The sequence below is a fragment of the Neolamprologus multifasciatus genome, chromosome 5 (assembly GCF_963576455.1).
Source record: "Neolamprologus multifasciatus chromosome 5, fNeoMul1.2, whole genome shotgun sequence".
Taxonomy (NCBI): domain Eukaryota; kingdom Metazoa; phylum Chordata; class Actinopteri; order Cichliformes; family Cichlidae; genus Neolamprologus; species Neolamprologus multifasciatus.
In genome coordinates this window covers 17,131,568-17,150,191 of record NC_140443.1, presented here as the reverse complement: position 1 = coordinate 17,150,191, position 18,624 = coordinate 17,131,568, and the positions used below count along the sequence as shown (strand labels likewise).

Below are 18,624 nucleotides of genomic sequence, written 5' to 3'. Positions count from 1 at the left end.
GTCTTTATCCTGTCTTCCTTCTCTCACCCCAACCGGTCGCAGCAGATGGCCGCCCCTCCCTGAGCCTGGTTCTGCCGGAGGTTTCTTCCTGTTAAAAGGGAGTTTTTCCTTCCCACTGTCGCCAAAGTGCTTGCTCATAGGGGGTCATATGATTGTTGGGCTTTTCTCTGTATCTATGAAGCGCCTTGAGGCGACATTTGTTGTGATTTGGCGCTATATAAATAAAATTGAATTGAATTGAATTGAATTGAAATTGAGAGCAAAAGAAGAAACACATTAAATTTTAGATTTTAGATCTCTCTATTTAAAATTGTGATAAGCAGTTTGTGGACACACTTTTCACATGTCATTCAAATCATCCTTCTAATTGTAATTTAGTATATATTAAACCTGACAGGGACGAAAGAATTCAGCACTTCTCTGCTGAAACTCTGTATTATAAACAGCAAAGGTTTGCCTGTCAAGGTGTGCTGTGTGTGGTTGTAGCGCTTAGGTGTGTTGAGGTAACAAACTGCAGAGCGTAGGCAGTACAAATAGTGTAAACAAAAGGCGGCCTTTAATAGCTGATATGCATAAAGTACCAAAAAATATGAAGGTTAAAAAAATCCCAAACTGATGATTTGTAACAAAATCACATATGGGAACTGGAGCTAAAGAAAGTCAAACACTAGATGGCAAACTATCTTGAAACATACTGCTAAAAATACAATGAAGCAATAGACTCAACTATATGAAAAGAAATCAAACTCTCTGTTAGAATAATACAAAAGAATTGAATCGGGAATCTAAAACTCAAACTACCAAATACAAGAATAAAGAATTCACTCATTAGATTAAAAAAAAAGAAACCCAAAACTGAAATATAGACCTAAAGCTCAAACACTACATAAACCTTAAAGACCATGAGAGATCTTCCTTCTTCCTCACATTCAACATTTTTCTGTCATACTGGACATGACGCAATTAGTCAGCAACAGCTCCAAGAGGTTTTCTGACTCTTGCTGGGTGAAATCAGAATCAAAGAAAGTGTTGTTTTCACAAATACACTACAGCTTGGAGAGCAACTGTTCAGTGTTAGACAGGTGTGTCACTTCCATGCAAATTACAGGCGACATATATACTTGTATACACTACGTACCTGTACTAGAGTGTTTATATATTGAAATTACAATGTTAAGCATTTGACCCGTATGCTCAAATTGTTTGTGACCCATATATTTAGGTCAAGCATTATTTACATTTGTAAGAACACCTGTTGATGCACACAGGTTGTTTTGAGATTTAATAACTGGAAATAATGTGTAACCTTGATAGGTTTGTGGCCTATTTTGAGAGCTTTGTGACATATGGTTGGTAGAAATAGGCCAATCTTTTTTTTTAGTGTAAGGCTGGCATAACAGTCATTATTTTTGACTTCATGAACTGACCTCAGCCATAAGCCTGTGAAAATGAGCCCTAAAAATGATTGATGATAAGGTCTGGGAAGAAAGCCCAGAAAGTTATACAAAGAGGGTGTTGAATGTCATAAGAAGCAAAGTTGTGTAAATTGATGCACTGATTAAAGTTAGACACATTTATTAGGTAACTGTTGTAAGATAACGATTCAGAGACAATTGGGGAAATAGATAGAGTTTAGTATTGGAATTAAATACCAGGTGTTCTGTCTTTGCCTTTGTGTGTCTCTGTGTGCTGTTTGTGCTTATGTGTTGTCTTCTGTTCATTGTGATGTTCTGTCTTGTTTGCATGACGGTTTTAACTTATTAATATATTTACTTACAGTTTCCTCTTTTTCCAAAAGGCTTCTCCTCTCTGCAGTGAGCTTTTCTTGCAAACGTCTGCAAGTCTTGTTGCTCTGTACCAGCTCTGCTGTTGGAGACTGAAAGAAGTACAAAATCAAACTTTACATTTTATTCAATCGCATCAATATGAAGAACGTAAATAATGAAATCTTTTTTTCTAGCCAATCTGTACTGACTGTTGTGATATTGGGCAGACATAATATTCAGGTATTTGTAAGTTTGTGTCACAGTCCTGTGTAGGTGACCCTGTATTTTGAGTCTTGTACTTGTATTTTTTATTTCATCATGGTTTATGACTGCTAGTGTTTTGCTGTCTGTTTTGTATGTCTAGCGCTCTAGTTGTTCTTTGTTCTGTGATTTCTAGTTCTTAGGTTTTGTTCCTGTGCCCCTCATGTGTCGTGTAGGTTTAGTTCTGTCTTCATGTCTATTTTCTTGTTCAGTCGGTTGTTGCTGTCCCTGTGCTCCGTACTTTCTCTGCTCAGCGTCAAGTCCATGCCTCTGTGCCTGCCGTGTGTTTCCTGTTTTTATTCTGATAGTCCCTGTCCTGTGTTCTGGTTTTGCGTCCACTTGTCTCGTTACCTCTGATTACTCCCTGCTGTGCTCTCCTTCTGTGTCTCATTCCCTGATTACTCCGGTGTATATTAAGCCCTCATCAAAAGTTCAGGTTGCTGTAGAGCACCTTCGGGATTTGGTGGAACAGGAAATTAGCATCAAATGTGCAGTCGACAAATCTGCATGAACTGTGCGATGCCTTAATTAGACAGTTATAACCAATTATAACTATTTCTAATTATATTTTATAATTTAACACATACTGAAATAGAATAACACAAACAGTGCGCAGGATTTTAACACATCCTCTCTTAGAGTGAAAGCAAAAGTGATATTAGTGAATTTTGAATAGCTGTTTTGGCTATTGAAGAAATGAGTTGACAGTTTTACAGCCATGTGTTTAAGTTCATGTTCTGATTTTTGTTATTTCAGGTCCCTAAGTGGTTCTCTATCTGTTCCTCCCCCTGCCTGTGTGTGTGATTCCTGTTGTGTCTCTACTCTTATTTTCTGTGCCGGGCTCCAGTGTGATTGTCCTAATTGTCTTCACCTGTATTACTTACTTTCAGCTGATATATGTTGCTCACCTGTCTCCTACTGACTGACCAGCCCTCTGTGCAAACATAGTTCTGTTTTTCTCTCTGTCAAGCTGTGTTATGTTTGCCCAAGCGCTGCCTAACCTTCCTTTCACGAGCTCATGTTTGCCCTCGCTCCTTGTCCCTGTAGGCTTTTGTTCATTTTAGATTATTTAAACAGCAGTTAAAACTTTCCATCTCATACTCTCACTCCTGCATTGTGCATATGAGTCTCCTGCCAATGTAAACCCCAAATTTGCTGTTGCATTCTTAGTTGTGCATTTATATAAGAGCAGTAGCAAAAATAGCACAAGACCAGTTTAGAAGGTTTCAAAGCTAACTTCCTCCAAAACGCTCCTGTCACCAAAATATGTATATATAGCATAAAAATGCAAAACCTTGAGTGAATACATGATGTTTAAACAGACTTACTTGAGTCATCTCTGTTACTTGTTTGACTGGAACCTCTTTAGTTAGGAGCTCCTCCTGTAAGGCTGCCTTCAACTGCTCTGCTTCTTCCTGCAGCGACACGACCTAAGACAAACACACATACAGTAGACAAGTTGTTATTTCACTATTCATTCATTCATGTTTGTGTTATTTGACGCTTAAATAATTAATTAGCCGATCTACAAAATAAAAGAGCCCACACATACACACACACATACACACACACACACAAACCAGTCCTCACAGGGGCCTTTATGCTACATATATTTGCATAATGTCTGTTCTGCACATGCAGTTAACAGGTAGGTGCATGTACCTCTCATGTACTTTATATTCAGCCGTGAATTAACAGCAAAGTTGAAATACGAACTGAGAACTTTGCTATTTTGTTTTAATTTAACTAAATTTTGCTGTACAGAAAGTAACAGCAAATAAATCTAACACAGTTTCACAAAGATACAGTATTGCACAAAAGGGTTGGGGCAAGACAATACAAGGAGCTCTCACTTCAGAGAAGTGAGAGCTCCTTGTATTTATTAAAAAGTGGTCCTGAGCAATAGTTCTCCAGGTTTTCTGAAGGTCTTTCAAAGTTTTTCTTTGGACACTGGCTGCTTTTTCACTCATTTTCAGTCCAGTCCTTCAACCTGATCCTTTTTCAGAGGAATGTTTTTTTTTTGTTAAGATGCTTAATGCTGACTTATGAATTAGTCAAGCACAAAAAATGCACCTAACTTACAGGATGAACCACTATTGTGTACACACATAATAGGCAACCTGCTACTTTGTTACTAGCAGCCTGCTGGAAAAACACATAATTTATTCTCATTTATTGCCATGTCTTTAGTTGGTGAAAGAAAACATTGTTTGAAGGCATAAAATAGTATTTTTGCATTAACAAGGTGATTGTTGGTCAAATTGTTGGTGAAATCTTGTGTGGTATGTATGGAGAAGGTCAGGAGAGAGGTACAACAGTGAGTGTCAGCAGCCATCTGTAAAACATGGTGGTGGTAAAAGACTGCTTCATATAAGGCCAAAGAGTCCATCCATCCATCCATCCATCCATCCATCCATCCATCCATCCATCCATTCGCTTCCGCTTATCCTTTTCAAGGTTGCGGGGGGCATCGGAGCCTATCCCAGCTGTCTTAGTGCAAGAGTTAGGGTACACCTTGGACAGGTTGCCAGTCTGTCAAAGGGCTAACACACAGACAGAAGACAACCAATTGCACTCGCATTCACTCCCGCATTCACACCTATGGGCAATTTAGTGTTTCCAATTAAGCTATCCCCACTAACTGCGGGAGGAGGTTAGTGGGAGGAAGCCGGAGTACCCGGGGAGAACCCACGCTAACACGGGGAGAAGATGCAAACTCCACACAGAAAGACCCTGGCCTGATGGTGGAATTGAACTCAGGACAGCAGGCAGCACAGTGGCACAGTGGTTAACACTGTTGCCTCACAGCAAGAAGGTCCTGCTCGTGTATACTTTTTCTTTATATGTATGTATGTATGTGTGCTTCTGTGACATGCTGCTCCTGGACATTCATAGCTGCTCTGTGTAGTTTGATGCAAGTATATGCTTGTACCACATTGTATCACTGCTGATTAAAAATAAATAAAAATCGAGTTTAAAAAAACATGGTGGTGTTTGGTGGTTTAGAGCTGTATTAGAGCCACTGGTGTTGGAGATCTCGTCAAATTTGATGGAATCATTAACGCAGAAAGCTACAGTCCAATTTTGATGCACCATATAGTGCCATCTGGAAAGAATCTGATTGGCAACACCTTCATTTCTCAGCCTGACCACAATCCCAAACACATTTCCAATGCAATAAATGCACACTAGGACAGAGAAAAAACACAATGAAACACAGTCATCAGTCTTGGATTGAGCTCCCCAGAGACCTCAGCATTATTGAAGCAGTGTGGGATCATCTGGACAGAGAACAGAACAAAAGGTAGCCGACATCCAACGAAGAGCTTTAAATGTCCTTCACAAAGCCTGGAAAACTATTTCTGAAGACTACTTAAAGAAATTATAAGATGCCTTGAAGAAGCGGGTATAGGCTACGTTGAAGAATAAAGATGAATTTCACCTTGAATTTCAAGTTTGTTACAATTATTTTTGTCTTTTACACCATATATACAGTACATGTATGTTTACACATTTCAATAAATTACTGCACCTGTTTCCCATTTTCCTAACAAAATATAAAGAAATGACGGGTGAATTTTGCATAGTACTGTGTGATTTTCCACAGCTTTTAATATATATGATAACATGTAAATGAAATTAGTGTTGAATGAGAGCATTCCACATAATTCCTAATGAACTAACCAAAGCAAAGAAACCAAGTACAGCAAGTTATGTGGTTGATTTGTGTTGAGTACTGTAAATGTAATTTAATGCTCTTCTATCAAAAGATCTTGTCCTCAACTTATGGACAATAAAAAAATCTTCATTGTATGTTTTTGTAAATTACTTTATTCTAGCTGGTCTCTTACCATCTGCTTCAAAGAGGTTTTCTCAGCATCCAAGGAGCAAACCCTATTCCTCAAGGCTCTGATCTCGAGGTCCAGGCGATCATTTAGCTCTTTGGTCTTTCGCAGTTCCACCATTTCTTTAAAAAAAATAAAAAAGTACTTATTAGATCAGCGTTCCCCAACCTTTTTTGTGCCATGGACCAGTTTATGTCAGACAATATTTTCATAGACCGGCTTTTAAGGTGTCGCGGATAAATACAACTAAATAAAACCAGTACCGGTACCAAATACAAAGAAGATTTATTCATAACACACAGGAAAAGACCCAGGGAAACCGAGTTAACGATAAAAACAATTAAAAAAATAACGCTAAAAACCCTGAAAACCATGAATTTCACACCCGAGTTTCAACTCTTGCAGCCCAGTACCAAACGACTCACAGACCTGTACCAGACTGTGGCCCAGGGCTTGGGGACCGCTGCATTAGATGATGATAATGATGATAATAATAATAATACAACATGCTATCACTGTTATCATTTTTATTTTACTTTAAACACTTTGAAGGTCTACTTAATAAATGTGATTAAAAGATTAATTTATATTTTTTAAACACTGTACTACCTGCTGTACTCCACATATCTGAAGCTAAAATAATGCTCCAGCAGTTTAAATTTATTAGTCCAAGTCTATTATACAAAACACTGATGGCCACCAGCGCTACCCCTCAGCATACTAGTAGATGCATCTATGTTGTAAATGTAAAATTCCTAAGTCACTTCCTTCTCAAGTTATCGTGTTCGCAACATTTTCAGTATACTTAAAATCTGAACTTGAACTTATCTGAGATTTTTAGGAGATACACCCGAGGCATGAATCTGAATACCCTAGCTCGGGTTTCAATGCCACCTGCCCACCTGGCAGGATGACAACAATACCCCATCAGGCTTTTACAGGTGAGGGGTTAATAAAAGCGGTTTTCTTGCTGATCTGCGGTAGAGGGAAAACTACTTAAAGAAGGGGTTTTATTCCAGTTCATGAATCTGAACTGTATGGGGCGTGTAAACCTGCTTTTGTCTTCGTTTCACAATTAGTTCTTTGAAAACTGTTGTTTAGAATGCAATTTCTTGGTAGTGGCGAGGTGTGTTGTTGGCTCAGCTGCAGCGGATGTGCGGCGCAGTAGTTTCAGGGGAAATGTGTGGAGTAAGCTGTAGCACGGATGAATGCTGAATGACATTTCACCAAAGTGTCACTTTAAAGCTATTATAACAACCAAAGTGAATCACAAACTGTGTCTGGCTATCTGTTGGGAATCCGTAGTGGCAATTTTGTGCTGAAAAAAATGCAAAACAATTCTCACCATATTTCTTCAGCTTTTCTACCTCCTGCTGGAGCTGCTCCACCTCCTGCTGTGCTGATTGCAGCTCAGGCTCTGAAAAACAACATAAGCTAGAGTAAGCACACACTTCTCTGAACAAAGTTGCTGGTTAAGTTTTGTTACAGGGGTGCAAAACTTCAGTTTTATTTGAAGAGTATGCTTATGTGTTATACAAACAAGGCTAAAAATCGGTTCCAGATTTAGCTAAATGTGGCATTTTCTTTTCAAACAGTCATGGCTGATTATTTTACACTAAAAGAAAATAGGACTGAACTTTGAGGTTGCATGCTTTCAACTAGTTTCATTTGACATACATATGTATCCAGAGTCAAATAAAACACATCAATCTTGAACTGTACACTACAGAATAACAAGAGAACAGATCTAACCTGGCCATGAAATAGCCTGTTAGCCAAATGTCTAGTTACTTTTGAGCCTATGAAAATCTTGTAGATAAATTATAACTGCATTTGGAAATGGGTGATTTATTGATTGATGTATTTCTTTCTTTTTTTTTTATGATGATGATGTGCATTGAATGACCCTCTCCTTGTATGTGTATATTTTCTCTTTTATCCCAGGAGAGGCTCTAATGTGAATGAAATAAAGAATTCTGATGTGTTACTCACAACAACCAGTTTATCACACAGTACTTGTTAATTTTTCTTCAAATAATGCTTTGCTTGTGTATTGTTAGTGCAATTATTTCCCAGAGAGAGTATTTTTTTAATAATTTGTTACATTACTTTTACATGAGATGAGCTGTCACATACTGTAATTACCAGTAAACAATCAAGCTTAGACTACACCTCCCCACCGTGACAGAAACCCTATCCTGGTGAGGAACATACAAGATCTTCTTTTTAGTGTTTAATCATTAACACAAAGTCTAGAACAATGCCAGTGAATCTTGTGAATTGTGGATGCATGGACAGACAGACAAAGGATGATGAACCTATCACCTTGCCATAAATTTACTGGTCCTTCAGCAGGATGAGCAAAAATCCAGCCCAAAAAGCATTTCACAAAGAAATGTCTGTGAAGGTTCTCAGTCATCCAGGTCATTGTAGTCTAAGGAGCCTGGAAAGAAAGGCATCTGGACTTCTTTAAGTTTCCTTGAAGACGTTTCACTTCTCATCCAAGAAGCTTCTTCAGTTCAAAGAGCAATTGGTGGAGAGTCCCAGATTAGAGCGGGTGAAGCTGGTTCTGTTTTCCAAGGAGCTTGTAGTCATTTTCTGTGGTTTTAAAGAGGAGTGAAATAAGCTATCTATGTCCACTGTGAATGACCATCTTTGAACAGAGGCAGTGGTTTATGACACCAACTGTCTGCCATCTATAATCCAGTTTTTAGATCCCTTCCCAGACGCCTTAATGCCCACTCACATCCTGGGACATTTGACCTCAGTAAATCACATGGGTGTGGCTAGGCTTCACAATGGGTTCACCCGAAACCTTGGCTGATTGTGAACCACACTTGTTTTCACACCTTGGCTGATGTGATTAGGTAGAGGATAAACCTCTTGGGGACACTCCCATAGGGCTTAAAATCTGGGACTCTCCACCATTTGCTCTTAGAACTGAAGTGAAGACGCTTCTTGGATGAGAGGTGAAACATCTTCAAGGAAACTTTAAAAAGTACGGACGCTTTCTTTCCAAATTCACAAAGAAATGCTCAACCACAATTTCTCCACTGTAGAAAGAGGCGTGGGTGGAAACGGAGGCTGCAATGCTGCAAGCATTATCCACTTATCACGCCTTTGTTACCTTAGTATTTTTCCTCTACCTTGCACACAAGCTGAAGCCAGCAAACTATAGTGTAAGTGTGCAAGTAAAGACATGGGTTTTTTTTGTTTGTTTCTAATCCCCCGTCTTGCAGATGACTAAGGATGGCATGTAAATGGTAAATGGCCTGTATTTATATAGCGCTTTACTAGTCCCTAAGGACCCCAAAGCGCTTTACATATCCAGTCATCCACCCATTCACACTCTGGTGATGGCAAGCTGCATTGTAGCCACAGCCACCCTGGGGCGCACTGACAGAGGCGAGGCTGCCGGACACTGGCGCCACCGGGCCCTCTGACCACCACCAGTAGGCAACGGGTGAAGTGTCTTGCCCAAGGACACAACGACCGAGGCTGTCCAAGCCGGGGCTCGAACCGGCAACCTTCCGATTACAAGGCGAACTCCCAACTCTTGAGCCACGATCGCCCTGCATGTAATGAAACTAACAAGATAGCTGCTTGATTTGCAATTTAGTACGGTAATTCTAAAGATTACATGTGATTAAATTAACTATACTTAGGAGTGTGCTATACCAAACAAGGTGGTACTGCAAGGACAACATAATCACCTCAGGATTAAGTCAAAGTGAACGTCTATTCCAAATTCGAAGAAATTCCCTCAGTGCATTATTGCAAAATTTCCATGAATTGGGGGGGGACAAAATGCCTCCAGGAAAAGCTGCATTTAGCATATCCATATATACACAGAGACAATTGTGATGGCAAGCCACCATGAGAAATCAGTTTAAGAATGACAGCCTCTTTATAAATTGCTGATTAATATTTCTCACCATACGCTCTCTGGGTCAAATGAGCAGACTCCAGCTCATCAGTCAAATGCCGGATCTCACTGTGCGCCATTGCCAGCCGGCGGGAGCCCTCCTCCAGGTCCCGCTCCAGCCGGGAGCACTCTCTTCCCAAACTGCTTTCCTGGCCAGCCAAAAATCTGGCCTCAGCCTGCGAATACAACACGCATCAACTTATCGCATGTCCAATACAGCAATAACTGACAAGCTCTAAAAGGAAGTAAGCAGGAGCAGGAATATATAGCGTAAATGTTTAGAGGTCCATGCAAGAACTGGACACCTTGAGAAGTGCAGTGGGTCAAGATGCATCAGTCGGGTAGTATCTTGAAATTCTTCTGCCATGCAAATTCCCTAACCTCTGCTCAGAACAGAGCTAAATAACACTGGAACAGAAAATAAGAGTTTGTAGTTAATGTGGCAAATGGCTAACGTGCAAGATCTTTATGTTTACACATTATACAAAAACTAAAGTCAGCATCAGTTCCTGAGAGCAATCTTAGTGTTTGTTAGTATTTAAAGGAAATGAGCAAACTAACGACATACATACAGGAATAAAAGTATGTTTGTTCTGTGAAGACTTGAGTCCAAAGAGTTTTTTCCATGCGCTCTGCCCATGACGTGGTGCCCCCTTGTGGGCAGCCTGTAGAATAACATTTGAAGACAGCGTCACAGACTAGGAAAACAATATGCATGTTGGCCATATGAGACTGAATTTGTGATGTTATTCCTCTAACCTGGGATACGCCGGTGCTCTTCACTTGTGCTCCTGTCCCCATATGGTTGGCTGTGTTTCCATCACCCGTCAACTTGTCTGTAAGCTCACTTGTCTCAAGCAGGGAAGCCCTCTCCACCAGGAGGTACGCCACCTGCTCACTGGGGCTGCTGTGAATCAACTCTGTGAGACCCTGCTGGTACAGCATTTTAGCCACCTCGCTTATCTGGGCATCTGACAGAGGAAATCGGTGAGGGGAATTGATTACTCACGAAATTTGTGGGTAATCAAGTAAATAGAGCATGTTTAGGATGATAAAAGAATAAGAATGAGTCCTTTAATGTATGAGACTAAAACATCTCTGTCTTTAGAAATTTATGAGTAAATACCATCCAACAATGAGGAAACACTACATTAATTCTGCTCTTAGGTTACTGTAATCTGTATATTGTGTAGGTAAGAATTTTTCACACCTTGAAGTGATATTAGGCGCCGCAGCTGCTCCTTAAGGTGATCATTCTCATCTTGTATCTCCTGAGCCAAAACATTTTTGTGATCCGTGAAGAATCTGATCTGCTCCAGCGACTTGCGTACCTTACGCACAGAAAGGACAGATAACAGACTTTCTCTCTTATCGTCACATTCTGATATCTTCAGAGGGGATACCTTACCTCCGCCATTTCTGCTAAGTGCTGAGAGCGGTGGGTTTCCAGGTCTCTGGTCACTTTGCTGAGGCGGCTCGTCGTGTGCTGAAGAGCGCGCCATAGCAAACACAGCTGAGCTTCCTTTGAGGAGTCAGGAGGAAGACCTTCCTCTTTACACCAAGCAAAGATCTCCTCCAGCTGCTTTTGGTGACAGTGAAGGCAACATATGGCTGAAAACTCAAAACTAATAACGCCACGTTCTGGGAAATTTTTACTGTTTCCTGCTTCTTGAATTACTTAAAGATAAATTAAGTATATGATAAGTAATTTTTTTAAAAAGTCATTTTTCAGCCTGAGGATTGATGCTACAAGCTGCAGAGCAAAAACACTGCAACAAAAGAATGAAGTTTGGAAGCAGACAGTTATGCTCCAACACAAGACTTCATGCACTTCATTGTGCATCACTAAAGCCTGATTTAAACTTCAACACAACATAACCTCTGCGAGTGTCCAACTTCACTGTCTGCATTTATGCTTGTTATGGACACATTGTAGGTTATGACACAGATTTTCCACTGAAGCAAACACTGGGCATAAGTTGGTTCTAGCTAAGGGCACAGCTCAGCCCAAAAACGCAGAGTCTTGCCTTTTTCTTTTAGTTCAATCGGTGAAAAAAGCAGCGCAGAAAACACAAGTCCTGTTTTTAAGGTAAGATTAGGAGGGCAGCCCACAACCCAAAGCCTGTTAAATCTCCTGGAGATGTCCTTTTATTGGCTTTCTGACTGGCTGCAGTGCACTCAGAGTTCTAATTTTTCAATAAGATCAGTGTTATGGTATTGAATTTTTTTTTGTATCATTCTACAAATGCACACACACACACTGCCCCGGGGCAGACCCAGGACACGCTGGAGAGATTATATCTCTTGGCTGGCTTGGGAACGCCTTGGTGTTCCCCCGGATAAGCTGGAGGAGGTGGCTGGGGAGAGAGAGGTCTGGGCCTCTCTGCTTAGGCTGCTGCCCCCGCGACCTCGGATAAAGCGGATGAAGATATGGATGGATCTACAAATGCACTCAAATGGAAAGTCTTTTATATTTCTTCTAAAGAGATGAAGCGATTACATTCACATGTGAACTAGAAGGTGAGGCACTTTTGTTTGGGTAAAAGAGTCACATAAATAAAATCTAAATACACACCCCCATGGTTCAGTAGCTTGTGATCCATTAATCTCAACAACATTGCTTCAGTTTTATGAGATCTGCAGGATGTGAGTGAAGTTGGCCCCCCCACCTTCTTCAAATCTAACAAAAGTGGTATCAAACGTTTGTGCTGGTTTGTGTTGCAAAAATTGTCATTAGTGCTGCTTCTGTTTTGAAGATAATAATTATTTATAATTAATTAATTATTAATTAATTAACACTTCTCCAACTCCAACCCCCGACGCATGTGGCAAGGACTCCAGACCGTTACAGACTACAGGACCACCAAACCCTCCCCTGCATCCTCCTTCCTCAACAAGCTCAACAGCTTTTATGCCCATTTTGAGCAAGGGAATCCAACAATGTGACGCCGGACCACCAACCACTGACTCTCTCCCCCACCGATGTAGGAGCGGTTGCTGAGCAGGATTAATGTCCACAAGGCTGCAGGTCCTGATGGCATCCCCGGGCACGTTCTCAGAGCATGTTCTGGGGAGCTTGCAGGAGTGCTGACAGACATATTCAACCTGTCCTTGGCCCACGCTGTGGTACCGGCCTGCTTCAACTCCACCTCCATCGTCCCCAAACACCAAAACTCCAACCCATCATGCCTACAGGACTACCACCCAGTAGCTCTCACCAACATCATTACAAAGTGCTTAGAGCGGCTGGTCCCAGCACACTACAAATCCTGTCATACTTTAGAATGACTTCAGTTCAGCTTTCAACACCATCATTCACAAACTAGATCTGCAGAATCAACCTTTTGGGATTTACTTGCCTGGATGATTAAGCACGCATCAGGACATTATTTTATTAATATCTTTAAAATAATAGCAGCACAAACAAAAAGATTTTGCAGCACAAATGTAGCACAAATGTTTGACATCAATTTTGTTTGATTTGGGTGATGTGGGGGGGCTGGTCGACCTTTACATTTTCATTGATATCTTTAAGACAGAAGCAGCACAAACGACATTTTTTGCAGCACAAACCAGCACAAACCAGCACAAACGTAGCACAAACGTTTGATACCACTTTTGTTAGATTTGAAGAAGATGGGGGGGACCAACTTCACTCACATGTGCTTGAGATCGTTGTCCTGTTTTATGATCCACCTGAATACAAACTTTAATGGACAGATGTCCTCTGTCAAGTCTCTACTGTGTGGCAGGTAGGAATTAAACCAAAAGTGCATGTACTGTAAGATAAGGTGTAAACCTCAAAACAGCTTTATTTTCGACGCCTTGCAAAAATGACAAACTAAACAAATTCATGAGTTAATTATCCGACAGGCAGTAACTTACAGGGAAAGCACACAGTTGAGCGAACAGGCAACAGGTGGAAGGCCAGCTGACACTAATCATGGCTAAATGAGACAAGGGAAGCAAAACTGAATATAACGTGCACAGGGTACCAAAACAAAACAGGAAGTAACAGAACATGAGAACAAAAACACGGGCTTGACTCTGAGATAGAAAGGTAAACGAATATAGAGACCCAAACAAAGACATGAGAACTGACAGGAACAGCAGATAAACATTGAGACATGACTGACACTGAGACCCCCACAAAGACACAACAGCTTGATGTAGAAAGAAGACAAAACACAGAAAATATAGAAGTCGTGCAGAAGATGAAACATAGATGAGACTGGGACAGAGTGGACACAGAAGGGAACTAACATCATAACCAGCAACCAGGACTAGAGACACAGAAACTCAGAAAGACAAATAATTAAACTAAATATCATATAGAGACTAGAAGATAAATAACATCACATGTCCAAAAGAATATGATTTTTTTTTTAAAATCACACAGGGGCCGTGACAGCCTCACACTTGACTTTCGAATACACTGGTATACATGCTGACTGGTCCTGTGGCTGCAAAACAAGTCAAATCATCAACCGTCCACCACTGTTTGACAGCTGTTATGAGGTATCTGTGCTGATATCCTGTATTTGGTTTTTGCCATGTAGGTCATTTTTGTGGTTTGTTTAGATGGATGGGTATCTGGATGGGTGGGTGATGTCTTCTTCCTCAACGAGCTCAACAACTTTTATGCTCGTTTTGAGCGAGGGAATCCAACAACCACAACCAAAACAGACATGACGCCAGACCACCAACCTCTGACTCTCTCCCCCACCGATGTAGGAGCGGTGCTGAGCAGGATCAATGTCCACAAGGCTGCAGGTCCTGATGGCATCCCCGGGCGTGTTCTCAGAGCGTGTTCTGGGGAGCTTGCAGGAGTGCTCACAGACATATTCAACCTGTCCTTGGCCCACGCTGTGGTACCGGCCTGCTTCAAATCCACCTCCATCGTCCCGATACCCAAAAACTCCAACCCATCTTGCCTCAACGACAACCGCCCAGTAGCACTCACCCCCATCATCACTAAGTGCTTAGAGCAGCTGGTCCTAGCACACTTCAAATCCTGTCTCCCCCCCACCCTGGACCCCCACCAATTCGCATACCGCCAGAACAGGAGCACAGAGGATGCAGTCTCCATCGCACTGCACTCTGTCCTCTCACACCTGGACAACAACAACACATATGCCAGAATGCTGTTTATAGACTTCAGTTCAGCATTCAATACAATCCACCCCTCACAACTCATCAGAAAACTGACAGACCTGGGCATCAGTTCCCTCATCTGCAAATGGTTACTGGACTTCCTGACCAACTGCCCCCAACATGTCCGGCTGGATAACCACTGCTCATCCACAATCACAATGAACACCGGTGTACCACAAGGCTGTGTGATGAGCCCTTTCCTCTACTCCCTCTTCACCCATGACTGCAGACCTGCTGATGGTTCCAACACCATCATTAAGTTTGCAGATGACACCACGGTGTTGGCCTCATCAGTGACAACGATGAGGCCGCCTACAGGGAGGAGGTGGATCGTCTGGCTGAGTGGTGCAACAGAAACAACCTGCTGCTTAACACAGAGAAGACCAAGGAGCTCATCGTGGACTACAGGAGGAATGCTGACCCACATCCACCCATCCACATTAAGGGGACGGCTGTGGAGCGTGTGAGCAGCTTCAAGTTCCTGGGAGTCCACATCTCCGAGGATCTCATCTGGACGACCAACTGCTCCAAGCTGGTCAAGAAGGCTCACCAGCGCCTCTTCTTCTTGAGGACTCTGAGGAAAAACCACCTGTCCTCAGACATCCTGGTGAACTTCTATCGCTGTACCATCGAGAGCATCCTGACCAACTGTATAACAGTCTGGTATGGGAACTGCTCTGCCTCGGACCGGAAGGCGTTGCAGAGGGTCGTGAAAACTGCCCAGCGCATCGCCGGAGCACCACTTCCTGCCATAAAAGACATATACAGGAAGCGGTGTCTGAAAAGGGCTGGGAAAATCATCAAAGACCCGAGTCACCCATCACATAGACTCTTCACCCTCCTGCCCTCTAGGAGGCGCTACAGGAGCCTCCGGACTAAGACCACCAGGTACCGGAACAGCTTCTTCCCCACAGCTGTCAGACTCCTGAACTCTGCCTCCTGACATCTGACCCACGTTAAACTCATGGACTGGACATACACACACCCACAACCACCTACACACACACCCAATGGACAACCATACCCTCAAACACACAATAATAACATGGACTGAACCACCATTCACAATCACTAGCACTTTATATACCTCTGTAGAAATTATCCACATATCTCACTTATCTTAACTGCACTACTGTATAGTTCTGTCTAAATAATCATACGATAATTTTTAATCCTACAACTGTTTATAACTTGCATAGTTCACATTTCTGTATAACTGTATATCTCAGATTTCTGTATAGTTTTTTTATTTCATATTTATATCCTGTTCATAGCCTGTACATACTTATAGTTATAGAATATTCATAACATACTTCACACCGTGTACATTATAACATACCATAATAGACCCATTTCTGTAACATACTTACATATCTATATTATTGCTAATATATATTGTAATATATCTATATCACTAAAGCACTTCTGGATGGATGCAAACTGCATTTCGTTGCCCTGTACCTGTGCATGTGCAATGACAATAAAGTTGAATTCTATTCTATTCTATTCTATCTTTCTTTTGGGAGACATAGTTATAACAGTGTTATAACAGTGTTTCTAAGTGTCAAGAACCAGAATCATAAGTATATCCATGACACATTAAAGAACAAGGCTGGCAGAAGGAGAAAAAGAAAGATTTCAAAGACATTGAAAACTAATGAGAGATGTGTCTACAGACCTCAGAATAACTGCCAAGACACTCATATATGACTTAGCCATGTCAGGAATTACTGTTCAAAAGAAGACAATCAATTTAACCCTGCACAGGAATAATCCACCAGGTCACTGATTAAGAAAAACTCTACTTCTGCAGGAGAGACCCCTTCAAATCAGACTAAAATAAGTAAGGACAACCTGGAGAAAGATTATGCAAGCATGTCCTTTGGGCAGATGGGACAAAGCTACAGCTCTCTGGGCACCGTGACACTGCTTATGTTTAGAGAAAGAAGGGAGTCAGAAGGAAGCAATACCATCTTCATGGTGAAACACAGTGGTGGGACTATTATGCTGTGATGATGCTGGAATTTTTTCTGTATCTTTTCTGTATTTTATTCATCTTTAGGCATGAAAAGCTTAATAAAAATACTTGAAAAAAAATTCTGAATCCTGATTCTTTTTTTCTTCATGATGTTTTTGTCATAATTTATGCATGATAGGGTTAAATAACAATAATTACAGTTACACACTACGTACATCTATTGTAACATTAAACTGCCAGTGGGTGGCGGGGTATGGAGTGACACGTCAGTGTCCAATGTAGTGGTTTATGTGCAAGTATACCATCAACACTGACACAAATACAAGATAACAACCTTTGAATACCTCTCCACTGCAATGACCACTATCCGTGAAAGGGTTAAGTATCCATTATATATCCATGTAAAGATTAACTTTGAGATTAAAAATCTCTTATTCTAGGGAGTTATAACATAAAAGTTCTATAACTAAAAAGTGCTATAATCTAATTGTAGAAAAAAACATACAACCAATTCGTAAAGCGCGTTGATGTCTATTTGCCAACATTAACAAGGATATTAGACCTAAAACAAAAAATTTAACCCTTACTGTCGTTCATACTTTCATTTAAAAAAAAGACACTGATGACACAAACCGCTAAGCGGAAACACTCAAGAACAAGAACAAAGTTTTGAAGCAATGAGACACATTTTTATCAGTAATCGTTGTAGCTGTAAGCTGTCTGTGCTGTGGTTACACCTATTACATAAACGTCTGTTTCATCCTGTGCAGACAACTGGCACTAAACGGAGTGTTTAGGCTGAACCGCATTTTCTTCCTCGCTGTTTCTGTAGTTCAAAAACCTGAAATAACTTAACATTACCACAAAAAATAACTTGGAATGCATGCGCGTTAGTAACTCAGTCTAAACCTCTTTCAGACACTCATGTTGAGTATTTTCTGAAAGGAAGCTGTTTTAAAAGCTTGATAAAGTATGTACGACTTCTATATTTGGTGTCTGCAGTTATATGAAAACGTCCTAATAAGTTGGTGATATTTTATTTTCTGTTGTAATGTAAAGTTTTCGCTAGCTAGCCATGTAGTGTAGTCGCTGCGAAGAAAAGTCAACGATACCTCTTCTTGATCCATTTGTCCTTAGGTGAAGGAAAACAATTTAAAAAAAAACCCAGTCTCGCGTTTTAGCTCTCATTTCACCGCGGCCAAGCGAGCCGTCATTTGTGAGCCGCGGTCTAGCCAGCCGCCTCTTATCCGCTTCTACACTGTGCGCTTCTACACTAAACTTTACGGCAGCGCCTGTTCTCCTTCATTCCTGGTCGCAAACTTAGAACCGCGTACACATACACGTGCGCGTGCGTTCACAAATACAAATCCTCCTCTGGGCCACGTCTGGGCCAAGTTTAATCTCTATCAGCTGCAATATTCCACAAAAATTAAAGGACAGTTATGCTCAAATTCAATACAGTCAATGCAAAACAGTCACCATCCATCCATCCATCTTCATCCGCTTTATCCGAGGCCGGGTCGCGGGGGCAGCAGCCTAAGCAAAGAGGCCCAGACCTCCCTCTCCCCGGCCACCTCCTCCAGCTTATCCGGGGGAACACCAAGGCGTTCCCAGGCCTATAATCTCTCCAGCGTGTCCTGGGTCTGCCCCGGGGCCTCCTCCCGGTGGGGCATGCCCGGAACACCTCACCCAGGA

The 18,624-nt window shown here is 41.4% G+C and overlaps 1 protein-coding gene across 2 annotated transcripts in view; it reads right to left on the bottom strand.

The window, feature by feature from the left end:
* Nucleotides 1-18,624, bottom strand: part of LOC146518348 (uncharacterized) — a 27,695-nt gene extending 9,071 nt beyond the window's left edge. The window contains exons 1-10 of one of the 2 annotated variants that reach the window (XM_085159555.1): nucleotides 18,042-18,624; nucleotides 11,206-11,379; nucleotides 11,008-11,128; nucleotides 10,557-10,768; nucleotides 10,370-10,462; nucleotides 9,808-9,973; nucleotides 7,218-7,289; nucleotides 5,879-5,994; nucleotides 3,356-3,457; nucleotides 1,778-1,876 (exon numbers count right to left, since the gene is read on the bottom strand). In XM_085159555.1, the coding sequence (XP_085015681.1) occupies nucleotides 1,778-1,876; nucleotides 3,356-3,457; nucleotides 5,879-5,994; nucleotides 7,218-7,289; nucleotides 9,808-9,973; nucleotides 10,370-10,462; nucleotides 10,557-10,768; nucleotides 11,008-11,128; nucleotides 11,206-11,379; nucleotides 18,042-18,056 (1,170 nt within the window). In that variant the 5' untranslated portion in view covers nucleotides 18,057-18,624. The remainder of the gene's footprint in view (nucleotides 1-1,777; nucleotides 1,877-3,355; nucleotides 3,458-5,878; nucleotides 5,995-7,217; nucleotides 7,290-9,807; nucleotides 9,974-10,369; nucleotides 10,463-10,556; nucleotides 10,769-11,007; nucleotides 11,129-11,205; nucleotides 11,380-18,041) is intronic. The other variant, XM_085159556.1, reaches the window with a different exon arrangement.